At 42.4% G+C, this 23,132-nt stretch overlaps 1 protein-coding gene across 6 annotated transcripts in view; it reads left to right on the forward strand.

Moving 5' to 3' along the window:
- fstl5 (follistatin-like 5) overlaps positions 1-20,956 on the forward strand; it is a 661,980-nt gene extending 641,024 nt beyond the window's left edge. For all 6 annotated transcript variants that reach the window (XM_034182069.1, XM_034182072.1, XM_034182073.1 and 3 more), the window contains one exon: positions 19,063-20,956. In XM_034182069.1, coding sequence (XP_034037960.1) covers positions 19,063-19,765 — 703 coding nt within the window. In that variant the 3' untranslated portion in view covers positions 19,766-20,956. The remainder of the gene's footprint in view (positions 1-19,062) is intronic.
- The last annotated feature ends 2,176 nt before the right edge of the window (positions 20,957-23,132 follow it).

Raw genomic sequence — 23,132 nt, forward strand, 5'->3', positions numbered from 1 at the left:
GGGGGACGCCAGAAAAATGAAGCGTCCAGCCCCTCTCCAGGAGTTGGGTACCAGAGCCCAAGCTGTGCGTGGAGGTGAGTCCGACTATCTCTAGTTGGTATCTCTCAACCTCCCACACAAGCTCAGGCTCCTTCTCCCCTAGCGAGGTGACATTCCACGTCCCAACAGCCAGGGGCTGTGAGCATGGACCGGGCCGCCGGGCCACCCGCCCTCGGCCACCACCCAATCCTCTCTGCACTCGACCCCCATGGCCCCCAATGCAGGTGGTGAACCCACAGGAGGGCGGGCCCACGTCACTCTTTCGGGCTGAGCCTGGCCGGGCCCCATGGGCTAAGGCCCAACCACCAGGCGCTCGCGCGCGAGCCCCAACCCCAGGCCTGGCTCCAGGGTGGTACCCCGACTCCGCCATACCGGGCGACATCTCGGTCCTTGATCTTTTATTGGTCATGGAGGTTCTGAACTGCCCTTAGTCTGACCTGTCACCTAGGACCTGTTTGCCTTGGGAGACCCTACAGGGAGCACAAAGCCCCCGACAACATAGCTCCTAGGATCATCCGGGTACGCAAACTCCCCCACCACGATAAGGTGGCAGCTAGAGGGGGAGAACATTTTCAATGTTATTTAATTTATTAACTTAGACTTTGACAGAAGGATGCAAAAAATAACTTTGATCTTACATATATTACAACATAATATAATTTTTTTATTATTATTATTCTTGCGTTGAATGCATCTAAAACCACAGAAAATGAGTTAAAATAATGTTTTCCAAGATTGTTTTAGTGGTATAAAACCATATAGCTGAGGGGAGCCGCAGATCTAGGGGCCTACGGATCCCCGAAGGTATGATCTGCAATTACATAATTTAACTGGCACTAAAATGGTCTGTGCTAGAACCCTGGCCGTAACTATTGCATATACCAATTTTGTTCAAGATTGACAAAGATGGATCAAGAAGGTACTATATAACTTGCGGCTATTTGCTTTTTGGAATTAAACGGGAAAGAACAATGCTCTGTTGAATAGCCCCATGACTGACGTTCCCTCACTGTGCACATTATACTCCTCAGCTGAGTCTCCCTATGTAACCGTTTATTTGACTCAAAGTGATTCCAGCAGCACCCAAGAATCCAAGAAAGACCCAGCTGCTGAGTTTTGTTTATTTTATTTATTTATTTATTTATTTATTTATTTTGCAACAGCAGCCTAAGACAAATTGTTAGCTTCAAACTCATTGTGTAGTCCTTCAAAGACATTAAAGGCAAAGGATGTTTGTTCTTTATAAGCTACGCAATTACAACCCCTGGCAAAAATTATGGAATCACCAGCCTCAGAGGATGTTCATTCAGTTGTTTAATTTTGTAGAAAAAAAGCAGATCACAGACATGACACAAAACTAAAGTCATTTCAAATGGCAACTTTCTGGCTTTAAGAAACACTATAAGAAATCAAGAAAAAAAGATTGTGGCAGTCAGTAACGGTTACTTTTTTAGACCAAGCAGAGGAAAAAAACATGGAATCACTCAATTCTGAGGAAAAAATTATGGAATCACCCTGTAATTTTTTCATCCCCCAAATTAACACCTGCATCAAATCAGATCTGCTCATTGACATTGACCCTATGCCATGACATTGACCCTATGTGTCTTTTTGCAAGGAATGTTTTTGCAGTTTTTGCTCTATGGCAAGATGCATTATCATCTTGAAAAATGATTTCATCATCCCCAAACATCCTTTCAGTTGTCCAAAATATCAACCTAAACTTGTGCATTTATTGATGATGTAATGACAGCCATCTCCCCAGTGCCTTTACCTGACATGCAGCCCCATATCATCAATGACTGTGGAAATTTACATGTTCTCTTCAGGCAGTCAGCTTTATAAATCTCATTGGAAAGGCACCAAACAAAAGTTCCAGCATCATCACCTTGCCCAATGCAGATTCGAGATTCATTCATCACTGAATATGACTTTCATCCAGTCATCCACAGTCCACAATTGCTTTTCCTTATCCCATTGTAACCTTGTTTTTTTCTGTTTAGGTGTTAATGATGCCTTTCGTTTAGCTTTTCTGTATGTAAATCCCATTTCCTTTAGGCGGTTTCTTACAGTTCAGTCACAGACGTTGACTCCAGTTTCCTCCCATTCGTTCCTCATTTGTTTTGTTGTACATTTTTCGATTTTTGAGACATATTGCTTTAAGTTTTCTGTCTTGACGCTTTGATGTCTTCCTTGGTCTACCAGTATGTTTGCCTTTAACAACCTTCCCATGTTGTTTGTATTTGGTCCAGAGTTTAGACACAGCTGACTGTGAACAACCAACATCTTTTGCAACATTGCGTGATGACTTACTCTCTTTTAAGAGTTTGATAATCCTCTCCTTTGTTTCAATTGACATCTCTCGTGTTGGAGCCATGATTCATGTCAGTCCACTTGGTGCAACAGCTCTCCAAGGTGTGTTCACTCCTTTTTAGATGCAGACTAACGAGCAGATCTGATATGATGCAGGTGTTAGTTTTGGGGATGAAAATTTACAGTGATTCCATAATTCTTTTCCTCAGAATTGAGTGAGTCCATATTTTTTTTCCTCTGCTTGGTCTAAAAAAGTAACCGTTACTGACTGCCACAATCTTTTTTTCTTGATTTCTTATAGTGTTTCTTAAAGCCAGAAAGTTGCCATTTGAAATGACTTTAGTTTTGTGTCATGTCTGTGATCTGCTTTTTTCTACAAAATTAAACAACTGAATGAACATCCTCTGAGGCCGGTGATTCCATAATTTTTGCCAGGGGTTGTATACATAACCCTCATACACAAAAGTATGTGGATTGGAAAATTAGAAAATTTGTGTGGACAGGAAATTTAAGTATTTTTTGGAATATAAGTTGCACCTTTTTTTCTGTTTTATCAGCTCTGTAATTAGGCATGTTTGTGCATTGTTGCTTAATGTTATTATTCTTTTATATTATTGGAGTTTATTTTGTTTCGTACTTTGATTCCTGGGAAAGCTTTATAGAAATAGTTATTATTATTATTATTATTAGTAGTAGTAGTATTATTATTATTAATAGTAGTAGTAATCACAAGTGTGATTTTTGATTATATAAGTTGTACCTGAGTATAGGTCTCATGACTTCCCAAACCAGCAAAAAAAAAAAAAAAAAAAAAAAGAACAAAGTGACTTCTACTCCAAAAGAAATGTGATATATTCACATTTTCATGGCTCATTCTTTTATCAATATGATTTCATGTGTGTAAAATGACCTTTTGGAATTTTTTTTCCATACACGTACTATAACTTTAACAGTAATCTTTGACCACTTTGACCTAAATGTCAAACCCACTACCAAAACCAGATGGACTTGTTTAAGGTTTATAATCACAAGTTTCTTAAAATTCATGACTTAATGACTCAAGAGTGACTTATAATACCAATTTGTGTCGTGCTCATTTCAGTAGTGCAACAAGAATTTTACAAAATGGGGCAGTGGTTTAAATAAATCTTTATGCCCATTGTTGCACGATTTCATAGTCACAATTATTTAGATTTAAATTTCTGTTTAAAAATGATGCATTTATTAAAATGTCAAAGTAGAGTAACGCTGTGGTTCCACTGTCTGCCCCAGTGCATTAAATGATTTATAGACAAATGGTTTCCATCACTGAGATGATAATATTCTCTGTGGCTTTCAAAATGCTCTTTTCTATTCACAGGTACAGACAGTTTAGTGTTCAAGTGGCAAAAAAGATGATAAATGATAGCAAGATTGAAATGGCTGTCAGCATGGAGCTGTTATTCACATTTAATTGAGGCTTGTCAGCTTTAGTTCAGTTACCATATTCCTTTTTTACCCTTTGCAGTGGTAAAAATGTAATGTGTCATTATTAGATGCTTTGGGCTTTCCTAATGCATAGCATTTTCACTCATCCTTGGCCGCACGCAAGTGCTATAATTCTATTAGGGGGAAAGGATAAATGATGCTTGACTTCCAATATGAAGATTATCAGGCGGCAGAATTTAGTTGTCGAAGTTGTGAAATGGGCCATCACTCAGGAACACTTTCATTTTTCCACCTCCTTTTATTATGTTACATGTCTTAGAAATTCTGCCCCTGAAAATGTTTCAATATCTAGTGGAGGTCAATGACAGTTTGATGTGTGACTTTTGGAGCTTTATTGAGTCAGATGAGAAGGTTGTGTATGTCTTTTTTTTCAGATTTACTACAAAATGATTAGTCCCTTTTCACAACAACAACAAAAAAATGGTTTGGTGTGGTCTTGAATAATTAGACTTAGCAGAGGAAGAAATAAGTCCTTTATAGGCCCTTAGATTGTTTGGTGCTGGTGCTTATCCTTGGATTCCACAGATCTAGAGGCAGGACTAGGACTTTTTTAAAACAAATTTGCAGTATAAGACATTTGAATTGCATCGATTGGTTGGTTGATCAGTTTTAATCAAAAGCCTGTGGACTTCATTTTCATGAAAACAGATGATGGGGTGGTGTATGAGTCAATGAAGAACCTATTAAATATTGTAGGAGAGTTTCAAGACTTTTTGAAAACCTTTGAGAACAATATGAGATTAGTGTGTGTGTGTGTGTGTGTGTGTGTGTGTGTGTGTGTGTGTGTGTGTGTGTGTGTGTGTGTGTGTGTGTGTGTGTGTGTGTGTGTGTGTGTGTGTGTGTGTGTGTGTGTGTGTGTGTGTGTGTTTTCATCACTTTTTTGATGGTACAAGTACCACTACTATTGTGAGACATAATAGTACTGTGGAAGCATTACATGCCAGGCCATTCACTCATATTAACTGCATGCCTTATTCCATAACTTTAACCATATCTGTTTTGTTTTTTTAGCGTGATGCCTTATTTAATGAGAAATCAGCATAAAATGCAGAACAACACTTCATCTAACAATGACAAAGACAGTAAACAAACAGGTCTGGTCCAGGAGCACGCATTGGTAACGTGCATCACTGTGTCCACCACACCACGGAAGCACCTTCTTGAAAGTAGCCGTCCATCTGCCATAGCCAAGTGAAACATGGGTGAATGCTTCGCCTTCTCCAGCCCCTAGAGACCTCAAGATTGGGGCACCTACATGCTCGATCTTGCCCAGAGAAATACTCCACATGGCCAACACATCGTATCTGATGCTACCTTAACATGCAAATGATACTCCTCATCTCAATCTCCCAAAGTGATAACTCATTTGACGCAAAGTTATTCTAGCGGTACCCTAGACTGAGTACTAAAGACATCTAGTCATCACCATAGCTCACTGAATTATGTCCAAAACTCACATCCATACAGTAAGACAGCACGGTGGCTTAGTGGTTAGCACTGGTGCCTCAGAGAAACAAGTCATGGGATCAGTTCCCACCTGTGGCCTTTCTGTGTGGAATTTGCATGTTCTCCCAATTCTGCTGCTGCTACAAATACTGAATGGTTTGCACTACTGCACTTTCCACTTTTGCTACTACCTCAGACACTACACTGTAAATACTTGTGCACTTTACTGTCCTTATTGTTGAAATGTCTTGTCCTGTCATCACCGAGGGAAGGTGAAAAATGAAATTTCGATTTCTTGTATGTCTAGTACATGTGAAGAATTGAGAATAAAGCCGACTTTGACTTTGACTTCCAACACATCCAGGTTAGGTGAATTGGAAACTTAGGTAAGTCCCTCTCAATGGGACTTACCTAAAATAAAGGTTAAATCATAGAGTTATATATATGAAAGCTAGAGTGAGGACTCACGCTTGGCTGTGTGCCAGCAAGGAGCATGCTGTGCCGTTAGCAAAGAGGGCAAACAGCTGTGTCCGTCTTGGGTTTTTATTCTTTGTTCTTTTTGTTTTCTTTCTGGGCCCCACATTCACTCAACACACACGCTGTTTTGCACATCTGGGTACTTTGTGTCCTTTTTTAACTCTTTGGTAATGGCACTGTTACATTAGCTGTATAGGATGCCATCTCTCTAGCTTTAATATATGTAACTGTATGGGTTAAATTTAAAGACAGGAAGCACCAGAACCCTACAGATTTTGGACTTTCCTAATACACAGCATTTTTACTGATTCAACCTTCAAATCTCTTGTTTCCTGCAAAGATATCAGAATCTCCAAACACCTCTGTCCAGAGCTCTTTCTTGGTATTGCTTTATCTGAAAGGCCAAAGACATGAATGTAGCTCAGAGGTCTCAAGCTCGTTCCAGAAAGGGCTGAGAGGGTGCAGGTTTTCTTTGCAACCACCCACTCCACCAGGTGATTTCACTGATTAAGATCACTTTGAGCAGCTGTAATCAGTTAATCAATGAAATCACCTGGTGGAGTGGGTGGTTGCAAAGAAAACCTACACCCTCTCAGCCCTTTTTAGAACAAGTTTGAAACCTCTGCGTATAGCTCAACCAGCAGACATGGATGAAAACATAACCTCCTGGAGCAATAATACATGGAATTCAGTAAATATATACAGCTACTACTACTACTAATAATAATATTTATTATTATTGTTATTATTCTGTAGGTATAGACAGTACTGACTCTTCTGCCTTCTAGTTTTAAGATGTTGAGGTTGGCCATTAGCTGAAGTGTTTGGGCCTTTAATCCCGGTTAATGCTGTCTATGTATCCAAGTTTCTTTGAGCAGGATGCTGAACCTCAAATTGCTCCCAGTGCTGAAATCAGGACCTTGTATAGAAGTTTTTGGCATTGGTGTAAGTCACTTTGAATGAAAGTGTCTAATAAATGTAATAAATACATCTTATGACTTGCTAAAAGAAAATTCACAAACTGTGGAAACAAAATCACATTCAGCATGTGTAGAATATTATAAATAAACAAATCCTGTGGAAATGGGTAATGAATTAGTTTGACAGGAATTTGTTTTTTATACCTTTACATGTCACTAATTCAAAACAAGCACTACAGATGTGTCCACAGAGATCCGCACTGACTTCTATTACAGCTGTTGCTACACTCCCAGCAGCACATTTCCTGTGTGGATGGAAGTACACTAGACAATTTGTGGTCTTTGCCAGCCTGAGTAATATGATAAATGTAATGGATGAAAGTGGCTTATTTTTTATTGACTGATTTATTTTATTGCCACTGCACAAAGTATCTTTGCTTACGCACAGAGAAACAGCAAAACTCAAAGTGAAGCTCCAGGACTTCAGTAATTAGAATACTTTACATTCTCACTGCATATGACTGATAGACAGGTTCGGGTACGGAAGCCAGTGAGGCTGCTGATGGCCCCAGTAGAGGTGCACAGGTGCTGCTGGTGGCCGTATCAGAAGAAGCCGCAGGATTGAATCTTGACAGTAATTGTCCCATCTGGGTGCTCACTGACACCATACATGAGTCCTGGCGTTTAGTGAGATCGCTAAACCCAGAACAGAGAGTGGTGAGCTGGTCTTCTTGCTGTACTGCGCACAATAGGAAGCTTGAAGAGCTTCCTATTGTGCTGGCACACTGCCATCTGGAATGGGTCACAGCTGGCTGTGTCCATTGTTGGCCAGTTTGTTCTATCAGGCTGGATGGTCAGGAATTGCTGGACACAAATGCACGGCTCGAACAAACAACTCTGGTTTTTAAAAGGCCCCAGTAGTGGTGCATAGGTGCTGCCAGTGGCCGTATGGCTGAAGTGGATTGCAGAGGCTGGTACATGAGTAGGCAGTCAAAGAGCAGCAGTACAAAAATCATCAGGCAAAATGGCGTGGTCATTGCAACAGCCTGGAGGTCAGGAACACACAAGGTGGCAGGCATGACTATGGAACACAGGTACAGAGCTGGAATGAAGCCACAAGGCATGACAAACTGGCGAGGAACTAACACACCCAGTGAGCTTATATAACCCCCAGTGACAATCAGCAAATCAGAAACGTGTGCATAGAAAGTACCAGAACAAGTGCGTGGCCAGAGAGAGGGAAACACCCATCACCAAGAACCAAGAGAAAGACAAGAGGAGCAGAGACAGACAGACCCAAGCAGAAAAACCCAACAAGAGAATAAACAAACAAAAACCAATGAAATACGAAAAATAACAAATAGATCAAAAGAAAGAATTAAAAACTGTCATGATCCGACCCTTCTGGGCCGTCTGTCTTAAGTCTGGGTTCATATCTCCTTCTGTGCTCTGAGTCTTCACTGTTTTCTTTTTTTATTCATGTCTTGTCATGTCATCATGGTCATGCTCGTGTTATCATTGGTTTTGTTTCTGTTCATCATTCTTTTATTTGTGGTCTTCTGTGTAGTTTTGTCTTAGTAGCTCTTTTGCCATATTGTTTTCATTTATTGTGTTGCCTTTTATTTTTTCACTCTTGGTTTCTTAGTCACTTCCATCTTAGTTTGATTCTGTTTATCTCCTTTCTTGAATTATGCTTTTGTCTCTGGTTTGGTTTTCTGTTGATGACTTTATAGTCTGGTTTTGCTTCATTTACTTTCTGTATTTAGTATTGGGATATGTTTCTTTAGTTATTCATTGCATTCTCTGTTTATCATTTATTTTGTGTAGCCCTTCGTTTACATCATCCGTATTCTTTTGTCACTGGTTTTGTGTTCTGCCATTTATTTTCCATTTGACTTGTAGTTTGCTTTTTTTTTTTTTTCTTTTCCCCATGTCTGCATATATAGTAATGTTAAATGCCACACTGGCAGAACCATTTATGAACATTAATACCCATATATGCAATTTATTCTTGGAAGACAGAAAGTATGTAGTGCATGAGTGAATGTGGTGTGTGTGACCCCCATCCCGCCCTTCCCGATCAGCCTACAACATCCTACTCAAAGCCAACTGACAACTTCTATCAGGAAGGGCCGACCACCAAAACAACACAAAGACAGACAAGAATGAAAGACGAGTGGTGAAGACAGTAACTATACGTGAGACATTGAGGAGATGGTGCCCCAACTGTACAACATACCAGGACAAACAACCACGCATGAACAAACAGTGACAGCAACAGTCTGTTGTCTAATTAGTGAGCATCCATACCCTAATGTAGGACACCAGAGTCTTGATCCCCTTGAGAGCACCCAAAACGGAATTGTGGTGATGGCCACAAACACACAACCATCCACGCACAGAGACCCAGATCACAGCTAAATATCTGATCACTACTGTTTCTGGTGTGTTGGGCCAAGACAAGAGTACAGAACATTACCATACAACATGGACCACTCCAGCATGTCAGAAGCCATGCAGCTGGCTGCGAGCATCGACGGAAATGGGTCCAGGACGCAGGGCCCTAGAAGAAACAAGGAGAAAAAGGGCAGCGGAAGGGCACAGGGGCCAGGAAGGGCAGCCCCCAGAGCCACCGGGCAGCATGACAAACCAACAGGGGAGCAGCCTGACGGTGCCGGTACGCACCCTCGAGACCTCCCCTCCTCACGAGGCACAGGGAGCAGCCCCATATCCAAAGGAAGCACACAGGGCGCCGGCATGAGCCCGCCCCAGAACCACACCACCAGGGCCACGGCCCCCAAAGGCAGGAGCGAGTGGCTGCAAAGACGGGGGCAAAGGAGCCACCGCAACCAAATCCAAAGCACAGGTAGGGACCACCGAGGCATACGAGGGCGGGGCCTGGCCCCCAGACAAGAGGCGAGGCTCAATCTCAGGGCCAGGAAGTGCACAAGGCTCCCCAACAGCCAGGCCCCCCATCACAGCCAGCAGGGCTCCCCAAACCGAGCGAGAGTGGGGCACCAACCTGTGGAGACCATGGCCCCCAACCCCCCCAGTGCCAACACTCGTGCCCCACCGCCACCATCCACCCCCACAATGGGCCGCGGGACCCCGGGCCCCACAGGCCCAGAGCAGGGCCATGGGACCACGGCAGAATGGGCGAGGCAGACTCCCTACCCCAGAGCCATAGCCATCCACAGCCATTTCGGGCCAACCCCACATGCCACACTCACCCTACCTACCAACCACACCATAGTTGTTATAATTATTCTCCCTTGCTGTGTACAACCCCCTAAGTGAGCAAAGATAAAGTGTTGCATTAGAAGCAGGGCAAGAGATGGCAGGTGGCAGACTGCTATGGGTGGCCACGGCACACCGCTGTACCACAGCCTGCCCTGCAAACCCACCACCGCCTGGTGACCCTGACTCTAAATTACTGAAGGTGTTTACTAAATGTGTAGAAATAAACTGTGTGCATTAAAATTGCAAGGCAGGAGTGGTAGTGGAAGGCTGCAGCGCACAGCTGTGCCACAGACTGTCCTGCAAACCCATCTCAACACCCGACCACAAATCTACATGAACCCTACAATGTGCTACTAACAACCCAATATGATGTGCGTGCAGGTACTAACCTGGTGAAGGGTATTAAAAGGGTGTGACATGTGAAGCCCAACCCCAAGCAGCAGGCGGAAGGAGAGGTGCGGTGCAGGGAGCGGACCACATACACCGGCCCCACAAGGCCCCCAGCCCAACCCCAGATCCGACGGAGGTGCCAGGGAAACCACGAGATGGGGGGAGGCTGGCAGCCCCAGAGGAGCACCGGAGGCCCAGGGAGGAACAAACCAACAGGGGAGACAGGGGAGACAGGGGGCCAGGGAGCCGCAGATGGACAGGCCACCCTGCCCGGAGGTCTCCGAACCAGGGAAGGTGCAGGATGGGATCCCGGAGCGGCAGGGGCAGCCGAGGAGCCAAAGGGAGACAGGAGGGCCCCACAAACCCGAAGGGAGAGGCCGGGGCACGGGATGCCACATACACCCAAGCCCCGGGGAGAGGCACCACCCCCCGCCCAGGTACCGGACCCCAACCCCACCAACGGCAGAGCAGACAGTCCCAACTGAAAAGGAATGATGGATCCCAACTCCCCACCCCCACCACCAATAGGACCAGACGCACTGCGGCGCAGCACCTGGGCCCCCACTGGTGGGCCGGCCAGCTGCCCAAGCTCCCCAGGCACAGAGGCACACCCACCCCCCCGCAAGGGAGGAGCCGAAGGGAGCGCGGGCCAGCACCCGACCCAACCCCCCGGAAGCCCGCGGAGCCAACAGGCAGCACCAGAAAGCAAACCCTCCAGACCCCCGGACTCCCACCCCCAACCCCAAATTCCCCAGCAAGTCCAGGACCCCCCACACAGACACCAGACCATCCCCGCATGCAGGGGCAGTCCTGGAGGCGGGCCGACCGGGCAGCCGACCGGACAGCCACCCGGGGCGGCATCGCGCGCGGGGGGGGGGGGGGGGGGGTTGGGGGGTGGCACGACCGTGCGGGGGAAAAAAAAAACCGGGGTGGGGGGGTTGTCCTGACGGGGGGGTTCATGGTTACAACGCGCTCAACTTTTGTTCAGAATTAGCTTCTTATCACTGGTAACGACGCAGCTTTCCCCTCACTCATTCCTGCAGCTTCACAGTGCTTTAAACGGTCCACAGAGTTCAATAGCGACACAAAGAGTGCAGAGAAATGAGACGAGTCATTGGATAAATGCTGGGCTTTGTCCGGCTCATCAGATGCTCAGCGTATCTGGGGGTCTATGGGGCAGTGGGCTGGCCTCAGCTGGCCCGGACGCTCAGCTTCTGCATGATGATTGGATGATCTGTCTGAGGCTGAATCCCTTTTTGATTGACAACGAAATGAGCGAATCAGCGATCTTTTGGTGTAAACATCCATGGGAGCATTTTAATTCTGTTCTGAGTTGAACCGGAGACTTTCCTAATCCTCTTAGCTGTATTTTCTTTGTTAAAAACGACTAGTGACAAATCAAGCTTCTATTTTTGGTGTTTTTTTGTAGCTGCTTGTGTTTGGAGACTGACTTCTATCACTCTTTCTGACTTCTATCGCAGTTTCTGTGCCTACCGAGCAGCGGGTGCTGCTGAGCTCCTTCACCGTCACAAAGCACTCACAGGCGGACAAACTTCACACTAGCCTCGCGCCAGTCCCAGCTAGCGAGCTAACTAGGTAGCAAGCTGCACATAATGGCAGACAATTTGAATGTTGTGGACCGGATTTTGGCGAAGCCATTTGATAGTCTTCCTTACGAAGAAGCCATGGCTGCTGTCATGGCTTCAGCTCTCAATGGTTTGCAGGCCAAAGTTAAAGCAATAGCCCCCAGTGCAATGTTTGTGCATTGCTATGCACACAGACTGAATCTGGTTCTGTCTCAGGGGGCTAAATGCTTATCTGAGTGCAGAATATTTTTTGCATCACTCTCTGGGTTTGCCACATTTTTCTCAAAATCCACAAAGAGGATGTCTTTTCTTGAGTCTGCAGGCTGCTCAAGGTTGCCCAGAAATGCTCCCACTCAATGGAATTTCACATCACGGATAGTGAGCACTGTGGCAAACAATTATGATGCCCTCCTGCTAACTTTTGAGATGATCATTGCAGATAAGTCCATGGATGATGACACATTAGACTGTGCCAATTTCTTTGTGTTTGTTATTGCAGTAGTCATTAAAACCGGAAATTTGTTCTTGAAAATAGCTGTTGTGAGTTAATTTGTGGGATTGTGGGTGTTCTGGACGAAGTTAGTGTTTTCATGGGTGGTGGGGCGGAGGTGGTGTCCATGTTAGTGTGCGCGCGCGGGGGGGGGGGGGGCGCACGCAGGGGGTTTCGCCCAGGGAGTAAATCACTCTAGGACCGCCACTGCCCGCATGCCCACGTCTGATTCCATGAATCCTCAGTTAAAGGAAGTATTATTGATTTTGACCAGTTAATTGAGCAATCTGATAGTTGTGAGAAAGTAGTGATCAGTTTAAATACTTCTTGTAGTGATTTTGAGGGTTCTTGGAGATATAGTATGATATCATCAGCATATAAATTGATTTTGTGGTCAGACATTGAAGAGTTGATACCCTTGACGTTGACGTTCCGACATATTGCAGCCACAAGTGGTTCGATAAATATTGCGAATAATAGCGGTGAGAGTGGGCAGCCTTGTCTAGTCACTCTTTGCAAAGTGAAACTTTGAGAGGTAATCACATTAGTTGTGACTGTGGCCTTTTGTGAGTTATATAGAGTTGTGATCCAATGAATAAATGATTCTCCAAAGCCAAATTTATGAAGGACTCTAATAAGAAAAGTCCAACTGACTCTATCAAAGGCTTTTCCTGTATCCAATGACACCATTATTGCCTTTGTATTGCTACGCTGTGATTTGTCAATGAGATTGAGAAGTCTTCTGACATTATTGGTAGAATGTGGACCTTTAATAAACCCAGTTTGGTCCTTATGTATTATTGATGGCAATATTTTTTCAAAGTGAGATGCCAATGCCTTAGCAATGATTTTTACATCAGTATTTATTAATGATAGCGGACGGTAATTAGAGGTCAGAGTAGGGTCTTTTGTGGTTTCAGTATAAGTTTTATTGCTGCAGTATTCATATGAGTGGGAATTTGACCTTTAGTCCAAATTTCTAAAACAGTCCTAAAGAATAGTGGACCCAGTATCTCCCAAAAATGTTTCAGGAATTCAGGAGGAAAGCCATCTGGACCCGGAGCCCTGCCATTAGGCATTTTATTCAAAGGTGCATGTGGTTCTATGATAGTTACAGGAGTGTCTAATGATTCAGTGTGCTCTTTAGAAAGTTGAGGTAAGTTCAGATTATCAAGGAATGACTGGATATCTACTGGATTAGGTGCATTCTCTGATGAATATAGATTACTATAATAGTTCTTAAATATCTGATTAATTTCCTGTGGTGACTGTGTGTAGTTCCCAGCCCGGATAGATGTTATGCTTGATTTTTCCTTATTGCATTGTAATTGATTTGCCAGAAATTTACCTGTTTTATTATTTTGTTCGAAATTATTATATCTAAGTCGTTGAATGACGAACTCTGTATTTTCAATATAATATTGTCAAGTTGGAATTTTGCATTATTTAATTCAGACAGAGTTTGATCACTTGCGTCTGCCACATATTTGTTTGTTAAATGTTTATTTTTTTCTTCAAGGTCAATTTCTAATTTATGCACCATTTTCTTTTTATAAGAGGAATATGAAATAATTTTCCCTCTAATTACTGCCTTTTCTGTTTCCCAAAGCAAAGGAGAAACACTCGGCGAGTCATTTCTTTCTATAAAGTCTGCCCACTCTTTCCTTATGATTTTGTGAAATTCACAGTCCTTTAAAAGTGAGGTGTTGAAGCGACATGAGTGAGACAGTATAATAGTGGATTCTATTTGTACGGAGAGTGACACAGGAGCATGATCGCTGATAGTGATGGAATGAATTTTAGAATTCATTTTGGGAGTTATAGACTTACTAGAGAGGAACAAGGCAATTCTAGAATGAGACTGATATACAGGAGAGAAAAATGTGTATTCCTTTGTCAATGTATTTTTGATTCTCCAACTATCCACCAAACCAAAGTCATCCATATACTCCTTTATAGTTTTGGCAGACTGAGAAAGCCTTACAGATGTTGGAGAACTGGAAAGATCTAAAGACGGGTTTAAAGCAACGTTAAAGTCCCCTCCAATGTTGACTGCCAAATTGGGCATTAAATTAGAAATTTGTGAAAGCAATGTATGAAAAAAGGGTTGGTCATCATTGTTGGGAGCATATAAATTAACAATTGTAAATATTTCACTCAAAATAGTCGCCTGGGTTATTATATACCGACCTTCAGGATCTGTCACAGAGTTATTAAGAATGACTGGAACTCTTCTATGAACTAATATACTTACTCCTCTCTGTCTGCTGTTATAAAAAGTTGAAAAACACTGACTAAATATTGGGCCGGTCAGTAAATTTTCCTCTGCTTTAGATAAATGTGTTTCTTGTACAAGACAAATATCTGCATTTAATTTTTCGATGTGATTCATGATTTTTACCTTCTTTGCCTGTGAGCGAATGCCACATACATTCCATGACACCAATTTTAGTGGATGCATATTAAAGAAAAAAAGAATTCTGATACTCCATATTGAAAAGGCTCTCCAAAAAGACAAACAGACACAAGTACGACATACATAAAACATAAATGACACCTGTGCATATTGAGTGAGTGTAACGGGTGTAAACAAGTTAAAGTGTGCGTGTAGTTTCAGGAGAGACTGCGTGCGGTGGGAGCGTGTTTAAATTATCCATCTTCTTAAGACTGCGGACATCCTCAAAAGAGCCACGGGGTTATGGATGGATTTTGATACAGCTGACCATGTATATACAGTTTATCTACTACCAAGTACGCACGTTCATTATTTTGTCTGTGCTGTTTCATGATCAGGTAAAGAATCTTTCTGCGGTCGTTGATTTCTTTTGGAAACTTGTCATTTATTCCAAAGTTGGTGCCTCTGAGCTCTCTGGCTTTGCTTTTAATGAGGTCTTTATGTTTGTAGTGTTCCAGTTTGGCGATGATGGGCCGAGGTCTTCTGCTCTTGGGTCCACCGAGTCTGTGCACATGATGAAAAGTGATGTTATCGGCAGTAGCTGAAGGAAGTTTGAGTTTGGAAAGCATGAAGTCTTTTAAGAGGGTTTCTGGATTGTCTGAGGCAGGGTTTTCTGGTATCCCTGAGAAAATTAAGTTGTCACACATGCTCCTAGACTGGATATCCAGTATTTTTTCATTTGTCTTCTTGTTTTCTTTGGTTAGCATGTCTGGTTTTTTTTTGGTTAATAAGTCCACCGATGCTTTGAGTGATTTATTTTCACACTCCAACCGTTCTATTTTTTCATATGCAAAGTTGAGGCTTACCCAAATGTCTTTAATCTCAGTGTGTAACGCCATGAGTGAATCCAGCTTTGTGTTTATGGAATGGAGCACACTTACCTCCACCTCCATTGTCTGGAGATCCTGCGTGTCTGTACAGGAGTCCTTTTTCTTATGTTTACATGGGTTGTTGTCGTCTTTGTGTGCCAGAGAAGCCATGTCCGAGCAGCAGGCCTGGAAGTAGTGATGGATGTAGTTTTCCAAATCCGCAATGCAATCCACTATTGTCGGTTCCAGATATCCACGTCTGCCAAAAGCTGTTGTCGTTAAGGCTTTCTTTTGTTGTTATTTGTAGATATTAAATTTAATCCAGCAGGTTTTTTTCTATTTCTTGAAATGCTGCGTCGTCAAGTCTCGCTCCAGTTGTGCTGTGCCGTTCTACGCCATCTTACCACTCCAGTCTAGAGTCTCCTGCTCTATTGGTTGTTGAACCCTGTTCTTGTAGTTTGCTTTTCCATCTCATTATCTGTTATTGCATTTACTTTTATACTTAACCCTCTGGGGCCCACGCCATCATATACGACAGCTGGGACCAAGCTTTACTAAATTATAAATAACTTTTTAATGATATGAGATAGAAACTTACTTTTTTTGCTGAAAAGTTAACTCCACGGACTTTCGATCCACCATCGGAAATCTTTGTACTCCTCTTAGAAGCTGTGTGATGACATGCGCAATGTGAGTGTCCAATTGGAATTGGCTCACCGTCACATGGTTTTCCAAAATCCAATTGTAGGGCAGATTTGCCTTGCATGATCAACCAAAGATCGTTTTCAGGAGTGATATCTTACTAGTTGGCTCATTTGAATAGGCCCCTAACTTCTCCAATGCTCCCTGCGCCACAGCAAAAGTGAAAGCAGACGGAGAGCGTTCACATGACAATCTCACCTGCTCAAACAAAGTGTGTACCTATCAGGATTGCTCCATGAGTTTCATTTGAATGTTACTGGATTACTCTGTGACTCTCTCCCTCTGGCATAAAGCACTGTTTACCATATCAATGGGGTGAGGGAGAGGGGCCGCTCCTCAGACTGGAGCATAAACGCATAGACCATTTTGTATATATTGTTTAAAATGTGCATTTGTGTTTATTGTTTGAAGTTTTTTGTTGTACAGTCTTTCACACAAGACCTCAAATTACCTTTATAAAGTGTCAGAACAGTTGTTTATTACAGTTTGCTGTGTGTTTTGAATAAATGTGTGTGGAAAATTATTTTCCGCTTTATTTTTTCTTTATTTGTGATTGTAAACCTTTATTATACTTATAAAATACAACTTAAGCATATATATTATGAAAGAACAGGTTGTCCTGAAAAAAAGAGACATAAAACTTGATTGTGGGATGCAGGGAGAGCTGTTAACAACAATAATAAAACATTTATGACAGGCAAGTGAACTGTCCAAAAAATGCCCTCGGACCCCAGAGGGTTAAGTCAGTATCTGTTCTGCTTTGGTTTTGGATTATAGCCTTTATTTGCTTATCTTTCTTTTTAGGCTGATCATGATATTTCCTTGGTTGCTCCCTTTGTGTTGTTTACATCTATTATTGTTTGTCTTGAGCACATCATGTTTGTCACCATTGTTTTTTTTTTATCTGTCACTTGTTTATCTTGCCCCAGTCTGCTTTGCTTTTTGTCTCACTGCACCTTCTTGCAGCTGCTCTTCTCTTTCTCGGCCAGCCCCTTCTACAGTCTTCTGCACATCTGTTCCTATTTCCACTCCCTAATTAGCCTGCCACTATTTAAACCTTCACAGTCTCACACTCCCCTGCCAGATTCAATGTATTTGTGTTCAATGTATTTCACTTTTCAGCCCTCACCCGTTGTCTTGTTTTGCCTTGTGATCAGCCTGCCGGTATTTGACATTGTTCTGTCCACGACCACATTTTTGTCTTTGCCTTTGAATGCCATCACACCGTGTATTTTGACTTCAGCCTGTTTATTAGACCTAGGCTCTGTCTCCCGTCTGCCTGTACCATCACTTCACTGCTGGACCACACGTGTACTGAATCCTTGCTTGTTTATACTATTAAACCTACAAAAATATAAACGCAACACTTTTGGTTTTACTCCCATTTTGTATGAGATGAACTCAAAGATCTAAAACTTTTTCCACATACACAATATCACCATTTCCCTCAAATATTGTTCACAAACCAGTCTAAATCTGTGATAGTGAGCACTTCTCCTTTGCTGAGATAATCCATCCCACCTCACAGGTGTGCCATATCAAGATGCTGATTAGACACCATGATTAGTGCACAGGTGTGCCTTAGACTGCCCACAATAAAAGGCCACTCTGAAAGGTGCAGTTTTGTCACATAGCACAATGCCACAGATGTCGCAAGATTTGAGGGAGCGTGCAGTTGGCATGCTGACAGCAGGAATGTCAACCAGAGCTGTTGCTCATGTATTGAATGTTCATTTCTCTACCATAAGCCGTCTCCAAAGGCGTTTCAGAGAATTTGGTAGTACATTCAACCAGCCTCACATCCGCAGACCACGTGTAACCACACCAGCCCAGGACCTCCACATCTAGAATGTTCACCTCCAAGATTGTCTGAGACCAGCCACTCGGACAGCTGCTGAAACAATCGGTTTGCATAACCAAAGAATTTCTGCACAAACTGTCAGAAACCGTCTCAGGGAAGCTCATCTGCATGCTCATCGTCCTCATCGGGGTCTCGACCTGACTCCAGTTCGTCGTCGCAACTTCGCACAGCCATTGAAGAGGAGTGGACCAACATTCCACAGGCCACAATTGACAACCTGATCAACTCTATGTGAAGGAGATGTGTTGCAGTGCATGAGGCAAATGGTGGTCACACCAGATACTGACTGGTATCCCCCCCCCCCTCCCCCAAATAAAACAAAACTGCACCTTTCAGAGTGGCCTTTTATTGTGGGCAGTCTAAGGCACACCTGTGCACTAATCATGGTGTCTAATCAGCATCTTGGTATGGCACACCTGTGAGGTGGGATGGATTATCTCAGCAAAGGAGAAGTGCTCACTATCACAGATTTAGACTGGTTTGTGAACAATATTTGAGGGACATGGTGATATTGTGTATGTGGAAAAAGTTTTAGATCTTTGAGTTCATCTCATACAAAATGGGAGCAAAACCAAAAGTGTTGCGTTTATATTTTTGTTGAGTATAATTCTAACTGCATTCACTGTGAGAGTTTGGATTTGTGTCCACCCGGTTTGTTCCATGCCTGACAAAAACAGATAACCAAACAAAACTCAAACCCAGACAAAAAGAATACATATAGTTTGAGGTTAACAGACAACCCTAATTCCCTAACAATTTACACAATGTCCCAACTCATTGGAATTGGGGTTGTAAATGGAAAAATGTGTTATTGATTGAATTTTTTTCTTTTCAAATTGTCTGCAGATTTGGCCTCATCCTTCATCGAAATGAACCTGTCCTCCACAAAATTGACCTGGAGACGACATCGTATGTGAAAAACATCAGTTTACGTCAGTATAACTGCATCCCAAAGTCTATCGCCTACACCCACCTCGGTGGTTACTACTTTGTCAGCTGTATGCCTGATTCCACTGGTGCCGCTCAGCCGCAGCTCATCTTGGACAGTGTGACAGATGCTGTGATTGGCCAAAACAGTGATGTCACCGGTACCGCCTTTGCATCTCCAGACGGCCACTACATGGTCACTGTTGATGATGGTGATGGCCTGATGAGAATCCAGTTGATCTCAGAGCGAGGGGAGATCCAGGACCCTTTTGACATCCACACTAACCTGCACATTTCTGACCTGGCATTCCAGCGCTCCTTCACCGAGCTCCACCAGTACAACGTGTTCGGCAGCTCCGGCCGTCAAACTGATGCTCTGTTTGTGGAGCTGAGCACCGGCAAAGTTAAGATGATCAAGAGTTTGAAAGAGGCCACCAAAGCATTTGAGTGGCCATGGAGCAGTAGGAACAGGGTAATGGTGGGTAGCGGACTGTTTGGGCAGTACCTCATGACACCATCCAGAGATTCTCTCTTCATTCTAGATGGACGGCTCAGCAAGCTTAATTGTGAGATCACTGATGTCCTTAAAGGCAATGTTGTGGTCTGGGTTGGGGAGTCTTAGGTCCATCATCAAGGCCCAGTGATCTATTTCCCCCTCAAAGGTACTGTTGCAATGAATTTTGTTGCAGATTTTTGTTATTTTTCAAGATAGTGAATACCACAGATTCAGAAACCAAACTGATCATTTGTAATTACATTGGATGAGGAACTGAAAACCAGTAAACAAAACTGCAAGCGGTCCGCGAGTTTGGTTCCTAAGATTCTACTTAACACGGATTTTGATGCAAGTCGGAACAAAGCCATTTCTCCAGCTTCCATACATATGCGTGCTACACATAAAGGTGTGGTAGCCTGACCAAGGAATTATACAGACTAGTTCTCTCGTTCATAGTACATACAAATCGACATAACTGGGATTTAAAAAATAATTGTGCAAATGTCCGTTCCTTTGTACTGACGGAACATAACTCGTGGACCACCTGTTAATACTCGATGGATCCAATGTTTTAAATCTAGCTTGAAATTTTTGTTCCCATGGAGTGGTTCATCCCAAAGTCTACATAGAGTTGCTTGCAGCATGATTTCTCAATAAAATAAACATGAATCCATAAATAAAATTTGCAACATAGTGTTATTGTACACAAATGGTTGTATTTGGTGTGTGGGAATGCTGTAGATTATTTCTGGATAAAATTATGAACATTTATTGGCCAAAAAATAAACAAAATAAAAATTTATACTGTATATGTCAGGAGTAACTGTTGGCATTTACGTAAGCCCATCCCTAACTTTTCCCTGTGCCTTCCAGGTAAAAATCCCCTGTTTAACAATTTAGTGTAATTATTCCCGGTGTAACTGTGGAGTACACCTCTTACTTTAACCCTCCATTCGTGGTTCCTCACAAATCTATCTGTCTGTCAAATTAAGCGAGCCCCAGCAATGATTCTGTCCCATTTGAAGTGGAGACTGAGCGGTTCATTATGGTGGCACACTCGGTAAGCTTTGATCCTAAATTATAACCAACATGGCAAGATTTAAATCTTTTTTTTTTTTTTCTATTTTTGAAAAGTACAAAGCAGAAAAATGAAAGTTAGTGGTGATGATTGTTCAACTGTATCCGCTTTATACACACTACATGTTGTGGTATTCAAGTATTCTGAATGTTCTTTAGCAAAGAGTCAATGGAGCACTGATGTGTAAAAAAAAAAAAAAGAAAAGAAAAAATCTTCACTTTCTTCTCTCTGGACCAAAATATATATAGATTACAGATTAGATTACAATAGAATGCACTGTTGCAAGCATGCATTTTAGAACAGTTTTGAGGATGAGCTCACCCAAGCTTCAGCTCTTTTCAGGCATGCAAATCTTAATGCTGCATTGAACTGACTGAATTTCGATTTTCAAACATGCGTCAACTTCACCGCATGCTTCCTTCATGGCTCTGGTTAAACATGGCGGGACCTTTATGGAAATAGCATGCATGATATTCTATATTATTAATTATATCAAACTGTAAAACTTATTACATGGTTCTTTGTGGCCATGTGTGTATAAAATAAAAAAGAATCCAACTGATTCAATTTGGATGAAACTTGGTGTAATGATTGATGATCAGCCAAGGACAAAGTAATTTTATTTTGAAAAATAATTTGGTCAGAAGTCAAGGTCACAGGACAAGGTTGAAATTTTGGTCTAAAGCTTATGGTATCTATATGGGGATCATTATATTCACTTTTTTCTGGGAATTGCTTAAAGATACAACTAAGGTTACAAATGCACACTAATATGAAGTCAGCAGTAATGACACTGAAATGCCAAACTGAAGGTCATGACTGTTGAACTCAAATAGTCTAATATGGATTAAGTGTGGCAAAATGGGTGTTTTTTTTGTTTGTTTGTTTTTATTTAAGATAAAAGCTTTAACAAAAGATTAAAGCTGTTCAAATTAAATCAGTGGTAACCAAAGCAACACATTCTCACAACCAACTTGTCACATTTTGAAACAAAACCCTTGCTGTGAATGAACATCAAAATGTGACTAGTTGGGTAGCCCCTTCGTGTCAGCTAGTGACAAAGGGGAAGCGTTAATCCTATCCCTAACTGTAATCATAATTCAAACACAGATAAATGTTCACTGTTGTGTTGACAGATGATACGGGATTTAAGCCGTTATCAGAGAGAAATTAGACCATTTTTTGTTAAATTGCTACCCGCACATCACTGAATGATGCAAAGGGGCTACCCAACTTGTCACAAATTGGCATAAAAGGGACTGACTGTAATGTTAACCGGCTGTAAATATAAATTTATAAGTAAGTTAGTAAAATGTGTGATCAGTTTGTGTGATCAGATCCTGAAAATTTGCAATTGCTTCAAAAAGTAATTCACTGATTAAGGCTTCACACATAGCATGAATAGGTACAAATCACAGCAAAACAGCCTGAATGAGCAAACCCTGAAATCATAGAGCCAACGTGAATGTGCACAAGTGTGCATGAAACTGTCACAGTGGGATCATAGTGTGAGCAGCTGGAGGGTGTGGTACCACATCGCGCTGCTGCTATGGAAAAAAATAATAAAAACACACACACAATAAAAACACTGCAACCTTCAATATGTAATCCCTCTTATCAAGCGGACAATACAAGTATGATCTCCCTGTTCCTCTGTACATGACCCATGGTCATAGACGTACAGTCATGTGCTCTTATTATGTCTTATTATGTCCAGCCAGCTGTATAAATAATTACTACAATAACTACATGCACAATTACATAACAAATAACAAAAAAAAATGAACACATATTACAGAAACGGAGAGTGATGCTTTGTTCTGGGGGCTGAATGAAAATGTGGGCGTGGCCACGAACAGCCGCTGCTGTTGAGATCTCTGGACCTGGACGTCGCAGCTGGAAAACACGTACCATGTTTTGAAGGAGATGAGCTTACAACTGTCCATCATGATGTGCATGTGTGTACCTGCTCTCCTCACATGGAAATACACAAAAACATATATCGCTTTTGCGACGGGATGGCTCGAATGCACAGCGCGCACCTCAACAGGCTGTGCCAGGTGTAATGGACCGTCAGATCATGTGTACACTCAGCTGGTGATATGAATGTCACATCACCCACGTTTGAGCTTGACATTCATATCATTTAGACAAATTTCACAGCCAGCTCGACAGTGGCCGACACCTGCCGAGGGGCACTCTCTGTCTTTCAGCTGCTGGTGTGCGTGAATGGTTGTGGTGACAGGTGTATGAGGCGTTAGAGGCAGCTCCAATTTTTCCAATAATCCAATAATCCTCTTTGTTTTGTGTGTTTAAAATGCAAATTAATATATTGTAAATAGTTTAGAAAACTTATTTTAAGCTGCTCAAAAAACTAAATGAACCAATTAGCTTTAAAAAAAAAATTACGGGTGA

Source organism: Thalassophryne amazonica, chromosome 11, assembly GCF_902500255.1.
Source record: "Thalassophryne amazonica chromosome 11, fThaAma1.1, whole genome shotgun sequence".
NCBI classification, from domain to species: Eukaryota; Metazoa; Chordata; class Actinopteri; order Batrachoidiformes; family Batrachoididae; genus Thalassophryne; species Thalassophryne amazonica.